This window comes from Archocentrus centrarchus, chromosome 14 (assembly GCF_007364275.1).
Source record: "Archocentrus centrarchus isolate MPI-CPG fArcCen1 chromosome 14, fArcCen1, whole genome shotgun sequence".
Lineage (NCBI taxonomy): Eukaryota > Metazoa > Chordata > Actinopteri > Cichliformes > Cichlidae > Archocentrus > Archocentrus centrarchus.
Genome location: NC_044359.1, coordinates 22856133 through 22877849, shown reverse-complemented (window position 1 = coordinate 22877849; position 21717 = coordinate 22856133). Strand labels below are relative to the sequence as shown.

At 41.0% G+C, this 21717-nt stretch overlaps 1 protein-coding gene across 3 annotated transcripts; it reads right to left on the bottom strand.

Annotated features, from left to right (window-relative positions):
* Nucleotides 1-788: 788 nt before the first annotated feature.
* On the bottom strand, nucleotides 789-6345 carry slc25a1a (solute carrier family 25 member 1a). 3 transcript variants are annotated; one of them, XM_030745512.1, is made up of 10 exons: nucleotides 5632-6345; nucleotides 4590-4739; nucleotides 2945-3052; nucleotides 2766-2865; nucleotides 2252-2390; nucleotides 2087-2171; nucleotides 1882-1986; nucleotides 1601-1716; nucleotides 1451-1524; nucleotides 789-1359 (listed from the first exon to the last, which is right to left on the bottom strand). In XM_030745512.1, exons 5-10 carry the CDS (start codon nucleotides 2381-2383, stop codon nucleotides 1245-1247), a joined length of 627 nt encoding a protein of 208 aa, XP_030601372.1. In that variant the 5' UTR covers nucleotides 2384-2390; nucleotides 2766-2865; nucleotides 2945-3052; nucleotides 4590-4739; nucleotides 5632-6345; the 3' UTR covers nucleotides 789-1244. The 3 variants fall into 3 exon arrangements, with proteins under 3 accessions (XP_030601372.1, XP_030601373.1, XP_030601371.1); XM_030745513.1 differs by lacking the exon at nucleotides 5632-6345 and adding an exon at nucleotides 4827-4842; XM_030745511.1 differs by lacking the exons at nucleotides 4590-4739; nucleotides 5632-6345 and adding an exon at nucleotides 3372-3699.
* Nucleotides 6346-21717: the final 15372 nt, after the last annotated feature.

Sequence of the window (21717 nt, the reverse complement as noted above, 5' to 3'; positions counted from 1 at the left end):
TTGTAGATATGGTACAAAAATGAGGGTCTTTTTTCAGTGTATCCTGCCAATATTTTGAAAACATGCTTTCAGTGCTTAAAACTTATAGTACTGAACAGTAGGAAAGCTAATTAATGATTTTATTTAGCTTATGAAGCCTAAAATTGCCTAATATCCAATTAGTCCTTTTGCTGAATGGCTCAATAAGCAGAACAGCTGGAGGTTGAGGAGCATTAAAGCAATATGGTTTATGTTTTCAGCTCGGCACCCCCACCCCCCATGCTACACACCTGCATCTGGTTGAAAATGGCTCAGACTGCGGGTCAGAAAAAAAGCATTACTGGTAGAATTCCAAAATTTAAGAATCTTACCAGATTAGCAACCAAAAGCTCACAAATCCCCGTGAAGACTGTGCTACATACAGATCTGCTTCCTACGCCGTCAGATTAATCATCGCTTCTGTCGGGCTGAGACCCCGAGACGCTCTGCTGGAGACGCACGCACTCCAGACCAGTTTTGCGTAGCCTCATGAAAGCCTACAAGCCATTGTCAGTGTATTACAACAGATACCACATCAACATCCATGCAGCAATGGCTGTAAAATGCACAATGAAACGCATCTCAGAGTTCATCACCAAGACACAGCAAAGATGTTCTGTGAATGTTACAGGGTGACGATGCCACGAGCACAGCAGAGTAAGCCATTACAACACTATGATGTGTTGAAGCACTGCACAGACGTGTGAAAATAGGGCGAAAGCTCGTCCAGAATGATCTCTCGTTCTTTGCTCAGCATAGTAAGTACTCAGTGAGTCAAGACACATTTATGGTTTCAGTACAAAGTGTTCACTCTACAGCATGTACAGTAACAACAGTCATCAGAAGCTAAAACATTGGTCATGTTTATCTTCCCTTTGGTTCCCCTTCAAATTTGAACCGTTGGGTAAAAACGTTTGCTTGTGTTTCTTTATGTATGTTTCTGAGGATGAGATTCACAAAACTGAGCCTACAAGTTTGGTCAGGTGAAAAGAACACATCATCACCTCATCTGCCTTGTCTTGTCCTTCAACACTGAGCTGTTTTGTGTAACTAACAATTCTCATTTTCCTTTTTAATCACTGTGTTTCGAGTCTTGCAAATTAGTTATTATATGTAACATTGTGGACAGCGTGTCAGCTGCCCAGGGGAATGAGATCTAACATGAACAAGATTAGAGGTGTTCAGTTGTGTGTAGCATGAGGCACTGGTCTGTGCTTCGCCCTGGTCTACTGGGTCTTCCACACATTGTTAAGGAGTTTGACCACCTCCTCATAGATTACGAAGACTATGGCAACATCCAAGCACACGCGGCCAAGCCTGGGAACTGTCCCTTTATAAAACCTGCAGGAAAAAAACAAGATGAGTTGAGGTTAGATAGCTTGTCTGTAGAAGTAAAACCTAAAAAAAGAGAAGCAGGATATTGGTTACTCACGCCTGTGGTCCTTCATGTTTCAAGATCTGGAAGGCACAGTCCATTGTGTTTTTGTAGCGGTGAGCCTCCAAACCCTATAAAGCAGTAAAACAATGTTTTCCAAAAGACAATCCAACAAGAAAAAAGTAAAAAAAAGATGTGCTTCCCTACCTGCATCCTCGTCTTAACAACATCCAGAGGTGTATTTCCAAAAACACTAGCTGCTCCCGCTGTCGCTCCAAACATGGCTGTGACAATTGGGTGCATGTCTTTTCTCGGATCGTCACCTTAGAGGTCAAATCCAAAGATGCATTCATGTCGAAACCATGGAGAAAAAAAGAGAATGGAAATAAGAGGAAAGCCCATCAGTAAAATGGACAGAAAAATAACTGCAACTGCTCTAAAACAGATCGGGCCTTTGTGATGTTCTGCAGTAAAGCAGCCTTTCTCACCTTTGTACCAGTTGCGAAGCGCGTTCATGACATAAAATCGGATGGCCTGATTTGTTCCTTGTTTAAGCACAGTAGCTGTTAGACCTTGATACGTCCCCCTCACACCTGAAAGAGTTAAAACATTTTGACTCACTGTGAAGCACAACTGCACATACGCACATTTGCAGTTACAGTCTCTCAACTACTTTACGTTGTCTTCTCCTACCTTGTTCCCTGATAATTTCACTAACTCCGTGAAAGAAGCCTCTGTAGCGAGGCCGGAGGGAGCACTGGTCGTGGATCAGCTTAACCTGAAAGATTTAATAAGACTATTTTATTCAGTGATGATACGACAGATCTGGAAGTGTGACTCCATGCTCCTCCAGCCAACCTTGAGCGTCTCCATCGGACAGACGACTATTATTGCCTCTGTTATTCCTGCCCCTAAACCACACAGGAGGCTCCGCGTGTTGTCTAGCCGGCCGGTGGCGTCTCGCATCGGATTACTGAGCATCTCAAACATGCCAAACCTGTAAGAAAAATGATGAATCTGAGAAATAAAAGGGTCACCAATAGAGCAATATCAGCAAAAGTTATCTGAATAAAACAGAGGGTTGAAATGCAGTTTCTCTAATGTGAGTTTATGCTGCTGTTTTTTCTTTTGAGGTTTTCTGTTTCTAATGCTTATAAGCCCAAACAATTAAAAAAAAACTGTCTGGCTAAGTACTATGAAATGCTGCGTCACTGATTCAACATCAGTGAGCTGCTTCATCAGTTTCAAGTTTGCAACCCTGCTCATCTGTGATTCTGCAAGCCAAATGCATGCAAGAGCCAGAAAGTGCTTGTGTTTTTTCACATAAAATATTCATAGTAAATGTTACTCTATATGATGCATGCATCTTTACCTGACTGCAGACTTGGGTATTGAGCCATACAGCAGGGAGCTGAGACCTCTATACAACCCCCTGAGCCCATGGTCTTGCACAGTCAGCTTCACACAATCACCTGGAAGCACACAGTATACCCACGAGTGAGTAACTGAGCATGCAAGCCTTCCACTGTCATGTATGTCCCAGTGACCTACCAATCCCTCTGTATCGTGGTGGGTTGACTCTTGCATCTAGCTGCAGCTGGGTCTTGACATACTCTGTAGGGAAGGTGATACAGATCTCTATTCCTCCTGCGATGCCACCTGAGTGAGAAGGGGAAGTAGAGACAAATGGATTAATTGCAGAGTGATGACTCTGCAGCACAATCCCTTCAGCATCTCTTATATATTTTTATTTTATTTCAGTGATAGACTGAGAGGCGTAATAATGAATAAACACAGGAAAAGACACACTAACATGTAACTACATCACTGCTGGATGAGTGCAGTTTTGACCCAGTTCTGCATGGTCAGCCTTAATGGGCGACAGATTGAGATTAGTCTGCGCTGGTTGTGTGTGTAGCAAGCACTAAGCGACTATGAGGGGGATAAATCTGCGGGTTGAATACGCCGCAATATCAACCTGCGAGGATGGCCTTTCCAGGATGCGTTATTTTCCTCCCTCCGACCGCCGCAGCCGCAAGGTTCCTCCTCGCCGCGTACGACCGCTGGTGTGCCGGCACAGTGCCCAGCCCCGCCGCGGCAGCCAGACGCTGGGATGGAGGCTGCCGATCGGGAGCCGAGCTCTGGCATCCTCTCCTTACACCGCAGCTTTCGCAAGGCCCCTCACACACTGAAAACGGCTTGAGCAGCGAGGACATTTTGGTCGCCGGGGCTGATCTCACAAATCTCGATTATGATGGTCCCACTCAATGTCAGACAACAACAACAACATAGGAAGGGCGTACCAATGTGGCGGCAGGCAGAGCATCAATATTCAAATTGCGGTCAGGTGATTGGGCAGGCCATCGGCCCCAGCACTCTGCCTAATACCATTATTTGGTCATGTGATTTGCACGGCTTCGGGCGACCAATAAGGTGCAGGAGGCTGTTTGACTGACGTGCAGAGAAATTTATGGTCTGACTGTAAGAACCTGACTGTGAGCCTCTCAGTAAATGATTTATATTATGCGCTGGATTACCAGTTAATCTAAACGCGATGAATTAAATACAATTAAGTACAAATAGACAAATATATGGTGCTTAATCAGTCCCAAATTAAATTATGTTGTAAGCATCCAAATTGTGTATTTCCAAATAAAATAATAGTCCAGCATTTATATAAATATTACATTGGCCTACACACTGGCATACTTTTTTGTGCAACTTCTGCATGTAAAGAAAAGTAGGTGTCATAACACATATTTAACTAATGTATATTACAGCGATAATGACAAAAGAAATTAAGTGAATGTGATTGAAACCCCAGAATAAACCTGACTTCATGTGTAGTTAGTCATGAGCTCTGTAACCCAGAGTTTGCTATGTTGCTGTTGCCTCTTAGCTCCTGTTCCCTTAAATAGTGCTCTTCCCACAGACACACACACACATGCATACACACACATGTGCACACTGCTTCCCCTGATCACCCTTTACAGTGAAACTAGGTCAGTGATTCCATGCACACCCACCACTCACCCCACCCCTGAGGGGAAAAAAAGCCAGGAGAGGGAATGAGAGACAGCTTGTGGGAAGTAATCCAAATTAAAATGGCCAGCTGATTTTCATTTGGTTTGATGATTTGCAAAACAGATCCTTTTTAGGTTTCATTCATTTTATTTCTTTTCTTGTGTGCACGCACTCCTTTGTTACAAGTTCTCATGCAAGTGCCATTCATTGGGGCATAATTTGGCAATGAAATCCAACTCAGGAGGTAGATGAGGGTAGGAAGACATTCCTCCAGTTCTTCTTCCTGCTCTCTGGTGTCTTCATTCATGGTGTAACTTCTTACCTGTGAGACACAATGACCAAGAGAATTATTGTGAATATTTGCATATCTTTACTGTGTGTGCAGATTCAGGTGGGCATTTCTTCTTACTTTGATTTTGTTGAGGGAGCTCCTTTTGTTTAGTCTGGTGTTCAGTAACCTCCCAACAGTTGTGTTAAAAAAGAATTTACAGTAAATTACTGGCAGCATGGTCACCATCCAGTTACTGTAATCTTTACAGTAACCTTACTGTCATTTATTTACAATTTGACTGTAATTTATTTACAATTTGTAATTCTATTACAGTATGATTGATATCTGGTGCTTCTGTAACCCTACTTCCAGGATTTATTCCTTCTCTTGGGTTCATAAACCCTATTCACATATAGACTATATATTTCATTTTGACTGTTGGGTTTTTTCTGTATTATTGGGTCTTTACCCACAATACAAAGCGCCTTGAGGAGACTGTTTGTTGTGATTTGGCACTATATAAATAAAATTGAATTTAATATTTCTTGATAAGAGAATCTTGCAGCAAATTACAATGTGTGATTATGGAAGTACAGTCATCTCAGACCACAGACCACTCTCTATGAAATTGCGTATCCCCAGCATACACTCTATATATCGTCAGTGGCCCCTTACGCCCTGTTTACACGACACCGTTTCAAAATGGCCGAAACGCATCAAAACGGTTTTGTCTTGATGTGTTTACACGAGAACAGAGTGAAAACGATGCGTTTTCAAAACAGGGTCTAGAGTGGAGCGTTTCAGAAACGCACCGGCCTCCGTGCTCGTGTAAACGGCTGAATACGGTGCGTTTTGGAAACGGGGGTACTCCTGCACTTCCTTCACCTCCGCCCTCAACTGATAAACCTCTCCATGGAGAGTAGTTGCACAGCTTGAAGCTCACTTTTTGGGAACTGAAGTCTTCCGCCAGGACGTTCTTTATTTCAGTTTTTAGGACAGCTGAGATATCCGCTTTCAGAGCAAGAAGAATCTCAGTTTCCAGGTCGTCCATCTCGTCACGTTGCAATGCCATCCGGGGTGGTTTGTCGTGGTTTTTAGGGGGTTCTGTCTCAAAGGAGCATTAGCACCACCTGTATGTTTAAATTTCCGCAGATTTGATGCCATGCTCCCTTTCTGAGACAATGTTGTCTGTTTTAAGAGTTGTTTCCAACTTTCTTTTGAAAAGAAAGAAAAGAAAAAAGCTGGGAAGTTTGCTATTACGGATGGAATAAATATGGCGTAGAGGGAGCCCACAACAAACACTCCGTGGCCGCCATCTTGTTCCCATCTTTACAGGAGTTTCGAATCGATGCTGCGCTTCTTTGCTGGAGTGCCATTAGCAGCTCATCTGACAGCGCCAGGCTAGAAGCGCCTTTCATGATGTATCAGCACAGAAAGCAGCTCCATGCCCTAGAAGGTAACGGTTCAGAGACGGTATAAAGATAAAAAAAAAAACTGCAATCAGTACAGAAATCAATCAAGCCTGGATAAGATAACTCTGCCCTGTGGCAGGTCTTTTAAGAGGAGAGCAGGAGAGGGCAGACCCCAAAAATGCAGGACTCAAAAGCAAACTTAACTAACGGGTTGTTTATTGAGACGGGATGACTGAAACAGAGCTATCCACAGTATTCCTGACTTCGCGCCATTACCCATAATTCATAGTGGAAGCCGGTAGTTTACTTCCGTTTGCGCTGTTGTTTAGGTTGCGGGTTTACACACTTGCCGTTCATTTAAACATTTTGACACTGCAGTTTCTTTTACCTGGCCTAAATGGTATCACATCGGAGGTGGATACATTGCAAGGATGTTTTAAAAAGCAGAGAGGTAACATTGCCTCACACTTGTGTAAACGACATGAAATTATGGCCCGAAGTCAGCTACATCGACATTATTAGTTACCTTGTTTTTCCCGAAGGTGTTGATGGCGAGGAATCACGTAATTATAAGAGCACCAGATTACCTTAGAAGCAATAAAATCAATAAAGTAATGCTGAACAAACAAGGCAACGTTGTTTTCCTTAAAGCAGCTGTAGAGCCGAGCCAGAGCATCGGCCAAGCTAAGCACTCAGCATGGGTCACGCTAAGGGAAAGTGGAGCGGTGGAGACAGTCAGCTGTTCCTGTATCACCGATACAGCTATTCTGTGGAAGGTATATCACTTATCTGGATATCAGAATGTTCAGATCACTGAAACAGAAACACTGGACTGGCCGAAGGCTGTGATCGTGGAGACACGCAGCTGTCATCTTGCTAACTGCTACGTGTTTACATGTGGAAGCCACGCAGTGTTTAAGCTTTGTGTAGGCTAGTGTCACACTATAAATAAAATAACATAAAAAAAAAGTAAGAGGTTGTACATTAAAGGAAAACTTAAAACATAAGGAAAAAATACAGTAATAGGATATGCAACTGGGTAGTATAATTTGGGGGAAAAAGAACAAATTTACAGAATAAAATAATTTGAAAAAAATGTACAGACTGATGTAGTGACAACCGAGAACAGCACAAGTTGAATCCAAGATCATGTTCCAAATAATAAAGGTGGAGCAAATGAAACTAATAACACAGGGGAAGCAAAACTAAACACAAAGTACAGGGAACACGAGACTGTCAAAATAAAACAGGAAACACCTAACAAGGTACACACAGACTGGCACACAGAGGAAACCAAACAGGTACCAAGGCACAGGGAAACAGACAAAGAGACACACAAACACAGGACAGAGACGCTGACAAGTCACAACATTGGGAATACGAAAACACGTGAGGTCTGCGACATGACAAAACAGACACAAGAACACGGATGCAGGGGAGACAGGACCAAAGGGAACTAAAAAAACCACAACTGATAACAAAGCCAGAACTAAGATGAACAATGAAAAACAAAACAAACTAAGAAATAACAACTAAGTGAAAACAGAACTAAACACAAAACGATGAGCACATGGCCCAGGACCATGACATGCATTAAGCTAGATATTTAGGAGTTTGTGATTGATGTGAAGCCAAAAGTCAGCATTTTTAGCCTGTCCTTATCCAGTGGGAGGGGCTTTAAAAAAAAGGGAATTCTGGCCTAGATTTCTGCTTACAGCAGCTTTAAACAGACACCTCCAAACTAAAACTGGGGCATTCATTATAAAGCATTAAGGCAAGAATAAAGCATCACCAAAGAGATGTTTGATTTAAATTGGCAAAATAGTACAAAATCACAAACGCTTGGATGAAATGTACCCAAAAGATTCCAAGCATTATTAGAAAAAGTATCAAAGCTCCTCAATCTATATCCAGGCTGATGAAAATCATGGATATAATAGATTTTCTCCTGGGGCAACAGGATCCAGGGTTCAGAGACTGGGAAAATAAGAATTTAATTTTTATTGATGACTTGTTTGAAGGGGAGACTCTGAAGTCATTTGGTCAAATTTAGGAGAAACATGGGTTAACTTCAACTGACTTTTATAGGTTTTTACAGATGAGAAATGTTTGATGTCCCATAAAGAATGGTCACTTCTTAAATCACGACCTACTGATTTAGAAATGTTCTCCATAAAAGCCAATAAAGAAAGAAAATGTTATAAGATGGTGTCAAATCTATACAAGTGCTTGCAGTCATATATGTTGAGGGGCCCTCCTGAGACAAAGGAAAGATGGGAATTAGAAATGAATGTTGTGATTAAGGATCTAGAGTGGGAGCTAGCCTGTGAAAATGGACATAAACTGACTAACAGTACAAAGTGGAAAATTGTGTACGCAAACACCTCAGAAAGTAGCTGCGGTACTGATGAGAGACGTATCAAAGGCATTTTTCAGATTTTGCAAGTGTGAAATATGTGCTCACCATGCTGATTTAATGCAATGTGCTAATACCGAGAAGCACACAAAAAGAATGTGCGCCCTTCTCTTCTATGAGGCTAAGAAACATGGGTTTCACTGCTCCAAAACACAATGATACAAAACAAAGAAATGAGCTATACTGCATTGAAGCTATACTGTTTAAAAGCAGCCTCAGTTTTACACAGTGTTGCAGATTGCCAGTTGAGCTTATTTTGGGCTTGTTTTCACAGAGCTGATTGCTTGTTTCTATCGTGAGATCTGGCAACACTGCTCTGAACGGTTCCAGGAGGCAGGAGACAGCGACAGGAGTCAGAAACTTTTGAATTAGGTAAAACGCTCTGTTGGGAATGTTGCCGTGAATATGGCTTATTTATAACGTCTTGTCAGTTTAATTTCATATATAGGATAAAGTTGACTTACTGGACAAAGAAGTCAATTTGCGAACAGTTTGTGGCTGCAAATGAGAGGCGGAAAAAACATTTTGACCCTTTCCTCTGAAGGCTCAGAGTAGAGCTGCTTCTCCTCCACATCGAGAGGAGCCAGTTGAGGTGGCTCGGGCATCTGACTAGGATGCCTCCTGGGTGCCTCTTGGGTGAGGAGGAACTCCTCACCCAAGAGGCACCCAGGAGGCATCCTAGTCAGACATCCTGGTGGGACATGCCCGTTCCGGGCATGTCCCACCAGGAGGAGGCCCCAGGGTAGACCCAGAACACGCTGGAGAGATTATATCTCTCGGCTGGCCTGGGAACGCCTTGGGGTCCCTCCAGATGAGCTGGTGGAGGTGCCTGGGGTTCTCTGCTTAGGCTGCTGCCCCTCGCAACCCGGCCCCGGATAAGCGGAAGAGAATGGATAGGTGGATATTTTGTTTAATAATGTTGCAACCCCATGGTCCCTGGGTGCCCTAATTCCATACCAGGTCATGCCACAAACCTGTGAAACCTGTAAACTAACTGGCTGAGCTTCCAAGATCAGGGGTGTGACACAGATAACTTCTTCGTATATGTTTTGTTTTGCAAAATTTATAAAAATGCCTAAAAGATTTTTTTTTTTTGAAGCCAAGATGGTTAAGACAAAGAATTGAGCCAGTGCAGTTTTTGAATTATGACAGTAGCATGTGCTTGACAGTAGTGTTGTAGTACTCGAGATCGGTCTTGGTCTCGAGACCGGTCTCGAGACCGCTTTTTGATGGTCTCGGTCTTGTCATGGACTCGACCGCATTTGGTCTCGGTCTTGTCATGGACTCGGACCTTGCGGACTCGGGATTTTATTTCAAGACCAGTCAAGACCACAGCTGTGGAAATATCACTAAATTGCCAGAATACTGTCCAATTTATTTGTTAACATCTTTGCTTTTATTGGATGCAAAACGTACTGATTCAAATCCCACAAATATTGCGCTCCTCTGCCTCTCAAAGGAGCGCACTTCACAGACTCCGCCCCGGCTAGGTCGCTGCTATTATCGCTGCTTACGCCTGTATCATTTCACCGCAGTTTGCAATCTACCACAGAGCACGGACAGTTTCATTCACAATGTGTATGTTTGATCTCACTATGGTCACGCGTGTGCTGCATAAATCGAAATAACTGCATGAACACGAAGAGAAGTAAGAGGGAAAATGAAGATCAAAGGAAAATTTCAGGCTTCCGATTCAACAAAAAAATCCCAGCATGAAAGGTAAATACCAACCTTCATGTATTTTGATACACAAACTAAAAATTTAATGCAAGTTTTAGGGCTGCAACGATTCTTGGAATAACGCAATTCGATTATTAAAAATCCTCGACACAAATTTGTTGCTTTGATGTTTGGTTTCAGCTCTGCAGCTCAGGTGTCTCTGTGTAAGCGGAGCATTTCCTAAAAAACAAAAACGAGCCTTTAACACGAGTGGATCGCTGAGATGTTTTTTCACGCCCCTACTTCTCTGTGCTGTGAGTGCGCATGTTTGAATGTGCGCACGTGTTGTGCAGAGGATGTCAGCTGTTATTTTTTTCTTTACGTCAGCTGTAGCCACCAGAACAGATCTATAACCACAGTGTACTGGGGAAAGGGGGGCTGCCATTAGCACTAGCAATCGTTCGGTGCCCCCTCCACCACCATCAGTACAGAGGGGCTCCTTCAAAATGTTTTTATCAACCACCTGATCAGCAACATGAAGAACAGAGAACTTTGTAGCTGCTCCATCCACCCTGTTTGTTTCACACAGAGAAACATCTGCAGTACGGAAGTTAAAATATGCTGATGAGTTGTTAAAATGAAAAATTATTTCTTATCCAATTACTTGATTAATTGACGGAGTAATCAATTAAATACTTGATTACTAAAATAATTGATAGTTGCAGCCCTACTTGTATTCAGAAAGCCATAGTCAAACATTAGTTTTCAGCACCAGTAGAGCTATGAGAGGCCTTCAAGAATAAAATACTACAGTTCCCAGCAAGATGATGTCACTTCCTATTGTTGCATTAAAAACGTGATAGTTTATGCTCACAATATGGTGGCTGATATTCAAATGTAGGAAATGCTATTAGCAGCGGAGGAATCTGGATTATGTTTTTGTTGTGTATTTTTTTATGTGATTTCTGCAAACACAGTGGAAGGAAACGGCACTCTGGGACACATTAAATGCTTGATGTATAAATGTACCTTTTCTGGATTATATGCAAAAATGATCATTCTATCGATCTAATAAGGCCTGATTTAGAGTTCTGCATTGATCCTTTGTGTATAACTGAAAATCCTCTCTGAAGCAAACCTGACATGCACCTCGAGAAATGTAACTACACGTCCAAAAAAACTGATTACTGCTTTCTGGTTATGTCTTAGGCCCCATCACTCAATTAACAAGTGGGAGCGGCATTTGGTGGTTAGTATTAGCTTACTAATTAGCATTAGCATTAGTGCTGGGGTGAGGAATATTTCTTGCTAGAACCCAGAAGTTACCATGGCCACCACCACTGGTAACAGCAGAGAAGTAAGTAAGTTGTTTCTCCGCCATTAGTACATTGAGCTAGTGGTGGGCAGATTGATCCTAATATCGATAATATGGATGCCAACGTTGTGTTGGTATTGATCAATATCAGTGTGATGAGATCGATACTTTGGCTTCAGTTTCTCTCCTGTATGCAGTGCTGCGGTTTCATCAAAGATGCGAGCTGACTGTCTAAGTGTCGCTCCTGTCACAGCACAGAGCACTTTGCTCCTCCCCTCCCCACAGTGTTTTGTTATACTGTCATGTGATGCATAACATATTTTATTTGGGAAAAAAAAGGATTTTGCTATGAAACATTTAAATCAAATTTAAATTTAAATTTGTAGAAAATTAGTGAATGAAGGGACATTTTTTATAAAATTTTTTTATTATACTTTCTGAACGATCTACCTGGAAAAAAGTTTGCATTTGTTCTTGAGTGATGATTTTGTACACTTAATTTATGAAAAAAAATTCCAGACATCAATGTATGGGGAAAATTGTTTTATTCTATTGTTTCAGAACAATAACTTTTATTTTGATAAAGTATTTTCTACTTACATATAAACTTTGCCCAATTCTATTCTGGGTTTTAACTAATTAATGATCCAAAGGAAAAAAATCTCAAACCAATTAAACTTCATGGAAATTCTTCATAATTATTAAAAAGTATTGGTATCAGTATCGGTGATAATGGCCCTGTGGCATAGGATCGATACCAAATTATGAAGTGTTGCACACAACTACATTGAGCAGCATACACCAGGAGTGATTGACAGTGCTAAGACCCTCCTCCTGGCTCTGACCGGTTGTTTTTGACTGGGAGCGGTTCAGGGAGGAGGTGGAGGAGCTCCATTTTTTTCGCAGATTATCGGTCTCATACTGTCTGACATGGTGACAGTTTTAACAAATATGTAAAAACCAGATTTTTTATAAAAGTTACATCCTGCAGCTTTAATCTGTATAAGATTAAAGGCTTTAGTTCTTACTCTTGATGAGTGTTTTTTCAGTTTTACACATTTAGCTATGTGGTTTTGAAAAAGCACCCATTTTTACAAAGGCTGTTGGTTTAAAAACAACACAACTTTATGCATAGTTTATGAAAGGCAGAGAAAAGTTAAGACTATTGTGATGAACTATGAATAATTGTTTTACATTCTGTGATAAATGATAGAAGTCACCCAGGAGTATTAAATAAAGATGGTTATATTTATTTGAGCTGTGAGTGTTTAATATCAGGATGATTTTATGGGAATGCGGATCTTTCAGATCAATTTGAGAAGTGATTTTGATCATGTTTCACATTTTATTGTGTCATGTAGTGTCAGGCACTGGTCTTGGTCTTGTCTCGGTCTCGCCCCCCCTCGGTCTTGGTCTCGACTGGTCTCGGACCCTAAAAGTCTTGGTCTTGTCTCGGTCTCGATACCCCTCTGGTCTTGGTCTTGTCTCGGTCTCGCCCCCCCTCGGTCTTGGTCTCGACTGGTCTCGGACCCTAAAAGTCTTGGTCTTGTCTCGGTCTCGATACCCTCTGGTCTTGGTCTTGTCTCGGTCTCGGGTTAGGTGGTCTTGACTACAACACTACTTGACAGCTGATGAACTGAATGAAAAACTGACACAAATGGGTGAAACTGCATTCTTTTTTTCTTTTTGTTCACAGTGGGAGGAATTAGGACTTGTCTTATTAGTTATTATACAGCAGTTTTACCAGTCAGGCTTAATTGGGCAGATAGGAAATTAGGTGAATTTGGGTAAGTGTCTATAAATAGGATTAAAAATAGAGAAAAGAAGAAGAAAGAAAACACTGAGATAAAGCCCTGCTTATGAACACTTATTAACTCCCTAATGTTTATACCTGTACATATGTTAAATTCATTGCTAGTGTTTAAAACAGACAAGATATGCATGTGACAAAACTCCAAATGAACACCAGATTAGAAAGTATTCCCAAAAATCTTAAGTTAAACACATGACTAAAAGGGGAAACAAAGGGTCTTAGTGCATTTTTGTGCCTTCTTTGTCTTTGTAGTCCATTTCTGACACGATCTACTAACAAAAGAACAAAAAAGAAAATAAATAGTTTGTATACGAAGCTTAACAAAGGGAGTAATGTCAGAAACAAAAGGTGATTTCATCTTGCTGAATAAAAATCAGCAAGAAGTTTAAGGAGACAGAGCTTGCTCACATTTCCCTCCTTTCACTCTGCCACAGCCTTCATTTTTAATGGTAACAGTATACAAACACAGAAATTTAACATTAAGTCAAAAATAAGTAAGGAATGAAAACGACAAATCATCTTAGCTGTAAATAGACAGCTCTTTACTCGCATAGCAGATACTGCACAAAACTAAGATGCTTAAAGATTCCTGAGAATATTCTAATATAGACAGTAGACAGTATTTTTAATAACAAAATAGTACAAGGAACAGTTTCTTCTTCTTTTTCTTTTATTTCCTCAGATCTTCAAACAGCAGACACTTTGCCTGTGCAGGGAGAAAGAAAATAAAGTGGCATAAACTGTGGTATATTTAGCTATGATCTATTTATGTCTCTGTGTGTTTAGTTGTGTCTGTGTTGAACCTCATGCCAGCGTAGTGTGTCAGGGGGCAAGTCCAGATGGCAGTGGGGACAGGTGTGTGTCTGATAGTGCACTTCCTGGTTTCTCTGTCCCCAGCAGGGCCCCTCGCTGCCCCACAGTGGGCGACACGGGGAGTGGGAGGACCAAGCTACACCGAAGTGTGGCCGAGGGTCTGTCTGGTAGCTCACTTTCTGGCCACCAGAGGGCAGTGGTGACGAAGGATCAGCGTCGTCCTGCTGCACAGAGAAAGCAGAGAGCTGCATAACAATAAAGGGCAGAGCCCTATTTTCTCCAGCTCAGGTTTAATTTGAATCTTTAAAAGTTGCAAAAATATGGATGGCAACAACAAATCCTCCATTCCTCAGACAGTGAATGAAGAACTTCTGATTTTATTGGAATATGGGGCACTGAACTCATAAAAGTGTGGGTTACATTATAGAAAACTAAAATGGACAGAATGCATGAAGCAGCTTCTCAACACTGAAATTTTGTCATAAATATTAAAACCTGCTTTGCAGTTTCAGGACGATAATCTGAGTCAAGTGACCTCAAGCAGTACCAGCAGGGTTCAGATGGGCGATCTGTGAAGACACAAATGGTAAAAAGCACTTAATCAGCATTAACTATAACCCATTCTCATTTAAATAGTTCACACGAGCAAGTGCTTGCCACAAATGCACCCCACAGACCCCATGCACCTGTCAGCCAGGCGTGTGACCTACTATGTGTGTTAGAGGGATGAGATGACACCAAAGCGGGGGTCAGCTCTTCGTCCGACTGGAGGGAGGAAGATGGGAGGCACGCAGCATCGTCCTGTGTGTCTGCGACTACCAGAGAGTTCTCTGCTAACACTTCTGCTCCGCTACATTGATCGCTTGCACCCTTTATCAGCCACACAAAGTGAAAAACCAAATGCTCATTTATTCCAATTACCATTTTTATCTGAGTTGCATTAACTGTGACGGGTCTGGGTTCCATTTATATTATCAGTTCTGGTTTTATCATATCTGACCTGGCTGGGCTCTTCATCTCCATCAAAGGCTCCTCCTTCAGCCTGGTCTTCCTCCCCTGGTTCCTCAAGGCTTTGTGACTCATCACTTTCCTTGCCACAGCTCTGAGTCACTGTTTCAGCCTGAGTGAAAGTTGTCCCACTGAAGTTTGAAAGAGAAGCAGAAGAGTTAAAAAACATGCCCTCCTAACGGCCTGACCAGAAGGTTATCAACCAATCAGTCATCAGCTGCTTACAAGGGATCAGCATCTGTTGTTACACTCCAGGCGACCTGATTAGTCGTAAACATTCATTCACCCCTGTCCTTACCTTTCGGTGCTTTGTCCCTTTTCCTCCCTCTCTCCCTCCATCCCAGCTCTTGTGTCTCCCTCCCAGGGTGCCTGCTGGGTTTTTTTCCCTCCTAATCCCACTGTTTTTTGGGGGTGGGGGGTTTGGCTTTTCCCTCTCCTCCTCCGCTCTGTCTGCCTGCTCTGTCACTGCTCTCTTCCCTCCCTCACTGTGTGTGAAACGGAAACTCCAGGCTTTCAATATTTGATGTCTCTGAATAGCGCACAAGCAGGTTTCTGTAAAGAGTGATCAGGTGGTGGCTCTGAGTGATGGAGTCTGCTCTGGCATAGACCAACAGAGGGCAACATCATCAAAACACAATCACTCTGCTCCCCACTGGTAAACTGTCTGTATTGTTGTTGATACAGAAAGCTACTGAAAACTATTTTATAAATATAAAATATATTTCTTTTCAAATTTAAGGCCATTATTGATGAATAAATCAGTGGCCATTTGATCTTTGTCTGCCCATATGAATTCTGCTTTGATAAATTATTGATTATGCTTCTCAAATTTGACAATTGGTGTTCAGTGGATTAGCTAATTAAATTATATTCAGGTTTCAGATTGGCAGGGGAATGGAGGCAGAGGAATGCTTTTGTTTCTTAGGCCATTCAAGCATAAACAAGGAACATCTACTGATTCATCTACTGTTCACTGAAGCCTCATCAGAAATGGTCTCAGTGGAAGGGTGGCTGTCAAGAAGCCATTCTTAAGGAAGGGAAACAGGGAGAAAAGGCTGAGGTATACCAAATTACACAAGAACTGGACAGAAAATCAGTGGCGACAGTTCTGATGGAGTGATGAATCCAAATTTGAATTTTTTTGGTTAAAATCGTCATCGTATGTACAAAACAGGTCAGGAGAGAGGTACAACAGTGAGTGTCTACAGCCATCTGCAAAGCATGTCATGGTTTAGGGCTGCATTTCAGCCAGTGGTGTTCGAGATCTTGTCAAAGTTGATGAAATTATGATCACAGAAAAGTACCATCAGATCCACCATGCAATACCATCTTGTAAGCATTGGAATGGCAATGGCTTCATTTTTCAGCATGACAGTGATCCCAAACACACTGCCAATGCCAGAGCCGGCCCAAGCCTTGAAGGGGCCCTAAGCAAAAATTGATTTGGGGGCCCCCTCAACCATTTCATTGTCCCCTGAGCCTAACTGTTATTAATGCTGGAGGGTTGAAGCTGAATATAAATTTTTTGGGATGCATCGCTGTTTCAGTCTGATGTGCATAGGCCCACTGAAAAACAATGTATTTCAATATGATACACATTGTAAACCTATGTCATGTCCATGACACTGAGGAGAGTGGGACAAGTATCAGTGCATGCCATTTCCAATCTAGAGGGCATGGACTTTTTAGTAAATATGCGATTTAGGGTGTTTGACCTGCTCTTGGACATGTTGGACTATTTTCATCCAAAAGATGTATATTTTTCCATAACTATGCAAATGCAAATTATGCTTCTCGTGATATAAATCTAATAGGAACAATTTAGGATCAAGTGTAATTTGCTTTGAGAGAATTTTTTCAATTCCAAAATATATTGATTTGTCTGTATTCCCACATGCAGTGTATTAAAGTCCCTTTAGAATTGTAATTTACGCACATTAGCCATTTAAATTGTAATATTCTAAGATGGCTATTTATGGACATTGTATGGATTTTAGCACTTTCCCATTCCTGTTCACTAATAGTTGATGACAAATCCACATTCCAGTTCATGAGCTTGTTACTTGAATTCTCTGGTGAGTTAAAGATGAGCACTTTATAAAAGTCTGAAATAATGCCGTTCCTTGATTTGTTCCTAGTCATTAATTTTTCAAGTGATGTAAGGGGAGGTTTGTTAAGATTACATTGACAAACTTCTCAGTTGAAGAAATTTAAAATAATGCTTTTTGTCAAGCCTAAACCTGGATTGTAACTCTCCAAAAGATAAAAATATATCAGAATTTGATGGGTAAAGGCCACCAATCCTTTTTAATCCTAGCAATGCCTATAGATTGAAAGTGCCATCTGCCCTTCCTCGAGTAAACCACTGATTGCCCCATATTGGACTAAATTGTGACAAACTGTTTGGCTCCATGAGGTAGTTTCTAACATAATGCCAGACTTTAATCGTGTTTTTCAGAATAGGATTTGTGGTTTGTTTCTGTAATTTTTTTGCTGTGTCAGAGTATATGAATAAAGGAAGGGGTAATTTTAAGTTGTGGGACTCCATTTCTACCAGTGTGGATTATTTTTGTCTGCAAAATAGAACATGATGGTCCGTAATTGTGTGGCCCAATAGTATAATTTGAAGTTGGGGAACTTTAACCCCCCTCTGTCAAATGGAGGCATAGCCTAGGCCTTCCATTGTTCCACATAAAGCCCAAAATGTTTTTTTTTTAAGCCAAATAAATAGTTGCAGTGGAATAAAGGTGGTAGGGGAATACTTTGAAAGAGGTAACTTTGGTAGTATACTCATTTTCAGGACATTAGTTATTCCCAATATGGATATAAGCAGGGTTGTCCAATTGTTGATTGTAGCAGTTATTGTTTTCATTAGGTGTTTGTAGTTCAATCTGTTCCAGTTCTGGGAAAATCTGAACACCTAGATAGTCAAAATTTCCCACTAATTTAAATTGCATAACCTCCCTGATGGGATTAGTCCTTTCATCTATATTTAATAACAAAAAAGAAGATTTACTATTATTTAATTTATAGCCTGAGACTCTCCCAAACTCATGGATCACTTCCATTACTGCCGGAACCGACTTTTTTAGATCTGACAAAAACAAAATGACATCATCTGCAAACAGAGAGATTTTGTGTTCGGTGGATCCCTCTGTGATCTCTGTGATTCGTGGATGAAGACGAATGGCTGTTGCCAACGGCTCGATTGCTAACGTGAATAATAATGGAGAGAGTGGACATCCCTGGCTACAGCCCTTTTTGATTTTAATTGGCTTTGAAAGTATTTTGTTTGATACAATTTCTGCTGTTGGATTATTATATAATTTTTTTTTACCCATTTAATAAAGTTACTTCCACAACCCAACCTATCCAGAATGTTGAATAGATAAGGCCATTCTACCCTATTGAAAGACTGTTCTGCATCCAATGAAAGGAGAGCTCTATCATTAGCATTCTTTTTGGAACAAATAATATTCAGAACCCTTCTAATATTGTGGTATCCTTGCCTCTCTATGATAAACCCATTCTGATCCTTATTTATTATGTCTGGCAGTATTTTTTTTGCAACCGTTTTGCCAATAGTTTACAGATGATTTTAAGATCCAAATACTGTCTTTTAAGCTTGTTAGAATTGTACAAATTCTGTTTTTGCCTTATAAGTTGTATTTTCCATAAATTGCTGCACCTATTTCCTATAGCAAAATCTAAAGAAATGTAGTGTGGCTCTAGACTTTTGCACAACACCGTACTTCCATTACACCACATTTCAGTGTGAAACATTATTCCACTGCAGTCTAGTTCCTTTGAGGATAATAGTTCTAAGATTTAGAATAAGGAACATCATCGTACAGTAAATCATGAACTACCCAGCAGTGCTCCTACAGTCCCTACAATCAACAGCTAGAATAAGAATTAGAATAAGAATAATTGTAGTAGTTGATTGTAGGGATTTGAAAGCAGCCACTCTGGTCATTCATGTGTAGTTAAGGATTCATACTTGTAATAGAGTATTTGTACACAGCAGCACCATGACTGCATTGTAAGTCACTCATTCTACCAGCAGATGGAGGAAGAGAATTTCATATGTGGCTCATAAATAACAGGTAGACCAAAACCACATTACTAAATCTTGGAATTTCTCCTGCACACGTTTGACTTCAATTTTCTCCATTTTCTCCATATTTAATTTTGTGTCTCCCAGTCCTGGAGTGTCTCTTGCATGAACTGCTGTCTTTTTAGCTTTCTGATTCTGTGGGTTGGCATCTTCATTGACATGAATTTGCCTTTTAGTAATTCAAAGTAATCTGGTATGGTATAAAAAGCAGCACACATCAGTGAAAGCCATTTTCAACCACCCTTATTAACTTCATTATGTGCCTTGGGTTTTAATTTCAGGGCTGCTTTGTAAAGCTATGGAATGTGTCTGTGTGCATACTTATATCTCCAAATTTTTGTTCCTTGTATGCCAGCGCTCTCACTGATGTGTGTGCATCTGTGCACATGTTCCTGTAAATGCACGGCAGGTAATTTGAGTGTTTTTCCTGTATATGTGTGATTTTTTTTTTTTTTGTTTTTGTGGGAGGAGGGAGACTGGAACATAAGTGGAGATGACTCACCAGTCTTTTGTGACAGTGGTGCAGAGAGAGTGCTTTTCACCCATTTCTCTCCCTTAGGGCTTGCATACAAAACAAGAAATGGAGAGAGGATAAAGAAGAAAAGGAGAGGAAGATTGGGTGTTAGGAAGCATTAAGGAGGAGTGGTGGGGGGGGTGGATAATTGAAGAAAAAAAGGGGAGACGATGGGAAATGAGTGTAGCGAGCTGGACAAAGAAAGGCGAAGAAAAGATGAAAGCAGTGAGCAAAAAAAAGACAAGGGTTGCAGAGATCATAAACAAAGGATGCAGTTTCATGGGAGAAGCATTGGCAGCTCTCCCTTTGTTGTCCTAATAGCTGGTGAAAGCATTGTTGATGGGCCATATTGTGTTCAACGTAGGTACTAACAGACGAATCAACAAATAAAGGGGGTCACAGTGACAGGATTCAGATTTAATTTGGAAAAAGCACCGAGGTCAGGAGTGTCTTAACCCTTTGAGCAGCTTCCCTGCATATCTGTCTGCCTTTAGTTATTTATGTATCAGCAAATTACCTACAAATGGAGACCTGGAGACCAACAGGCTGATAATCAGATCCATGAATACATTTTATCTATTAAATGTTGGAGGTAGTCAATAAATAAATAAAAAATCTACAGAGTAATTATTCCTCTGTTACAAGGTACTTAATGGTCACATGTTAAATGCATTATTTCTGTAGGAATACCTGAATGATTCACCATCTCATATTTCTCTCACAGTGCTGCACAGGTTTTCAGTAATAACATGTCAAATTTAGAACACTGCAGAACTCACTGGGTCAAAAGAGACATCCTGTTATGCCTTTGTTGTGTCTAACTCTGCAGTGATTCTAAATCACAGTTACAAACACTGCAACAAAGGGGTCATGTAACAGGGTAAACACTAATTAGCAGCATTTCTCAGTTTCAAAAGAGGTGTGGAAATCAGCAGCTTAATAGGAGTTTAAAAAGCAACATGAGGGAGCTTCCAGACCTCCAACAATTTCACATTATCTTGTGTTTTGATTCATACTGAGAAATTCAATTAAGTTTTATTTTATTTATATAGCACCAAATCACAACAAACAGTCAACCCAAGGAGCTTTGTATTGTAAGGTAATGACCCTACAATAATTACAGAGAAGACCCAACAGTCAGAATGACCCTGTATGAGCAGCACTTGGCGACAGTGGGAAGGAAAAACCCCCTCTTAACAGGAAGAAACCTCCAGCAGAACCAGGCTCAGGGAGGGGCAGTCATCTGCCGTGACCAGTTGAGGCTGAGGGGAGAGAGACAGGACAAAAGACGTGCTGTGGAAGAGAGAGACAGAGATTAATAATAACTAACGATTAAAGGCAGAGTGGGGTATAAACAGAGTAGAAAGACGTGAATAAATAGAAACACTCAGTGCATTATGGGAACCCCCCAGCAGCCTAGGCTTATTACACCATAACTAAGGGATGGTTCAGGGTCACCTGATCCAGCCCTAACTATAAGCTTTATCATAAATGAAAGTTTTAATCCTAATCTTAAAAATAGAGAGGGTGTCTGTCTCCTGAATCCAAGCTGGGAGCTGGTTCCACAGAAGAGGGGCCTGAAAGCTGAAGGCTCTGCCTCCCATTCCACTCTTAAGTATCCTAGGAACCACTAGTAAGCCAGCTGTCTGAAAACAAAGTGCTCTATGGGGGTGATATGGTACTATAAGGTCTTTGAGATAAAATGGGGCCTGATTATTCAAGATGTTTATGTGAGGAGAAGGATTTTAAACTCTATTCTAGATTTAGAGCCAATGAAGAGAAGCCAATATGGGAGAAATCTGCTCTCTCTTTCTAGTCCCTGTCAGTACTCTAGCTGCAGCATTTTGGATCAGCTGAAGGCTTTTCAGGGAACTTTTAGGACAGCCTGATAATAATGAATTACAATAGTCCACCCTAGAAATAATAAATGCATGAATTAGCTTTTCAGCATCAGTCTGAGAA

Coding starts and splice junctions, on each gene's coding strand:
- slc25a1a (XM_030745511.1), bottom strand. CDS start 3,609: ATGTCCTCGCTGCTCAAGCCGTTTTCAGTGTGTGAGGGGCCTTGCGAA. Junction 2,866..2,944: donor ACCACGATACAGAGGGATTG/GTAGGTCACTGG, acceptor GTGTGCTTCCAG/GTGATTGTGTGAAGCTGACT. Junction 2,172..2,251: donor GTCCGATGGAGACGCTCAAG/GTTGGCTGGAGG, acceptor TAAATCTTTCAG/GTTAAGCTGATCCACGACCA.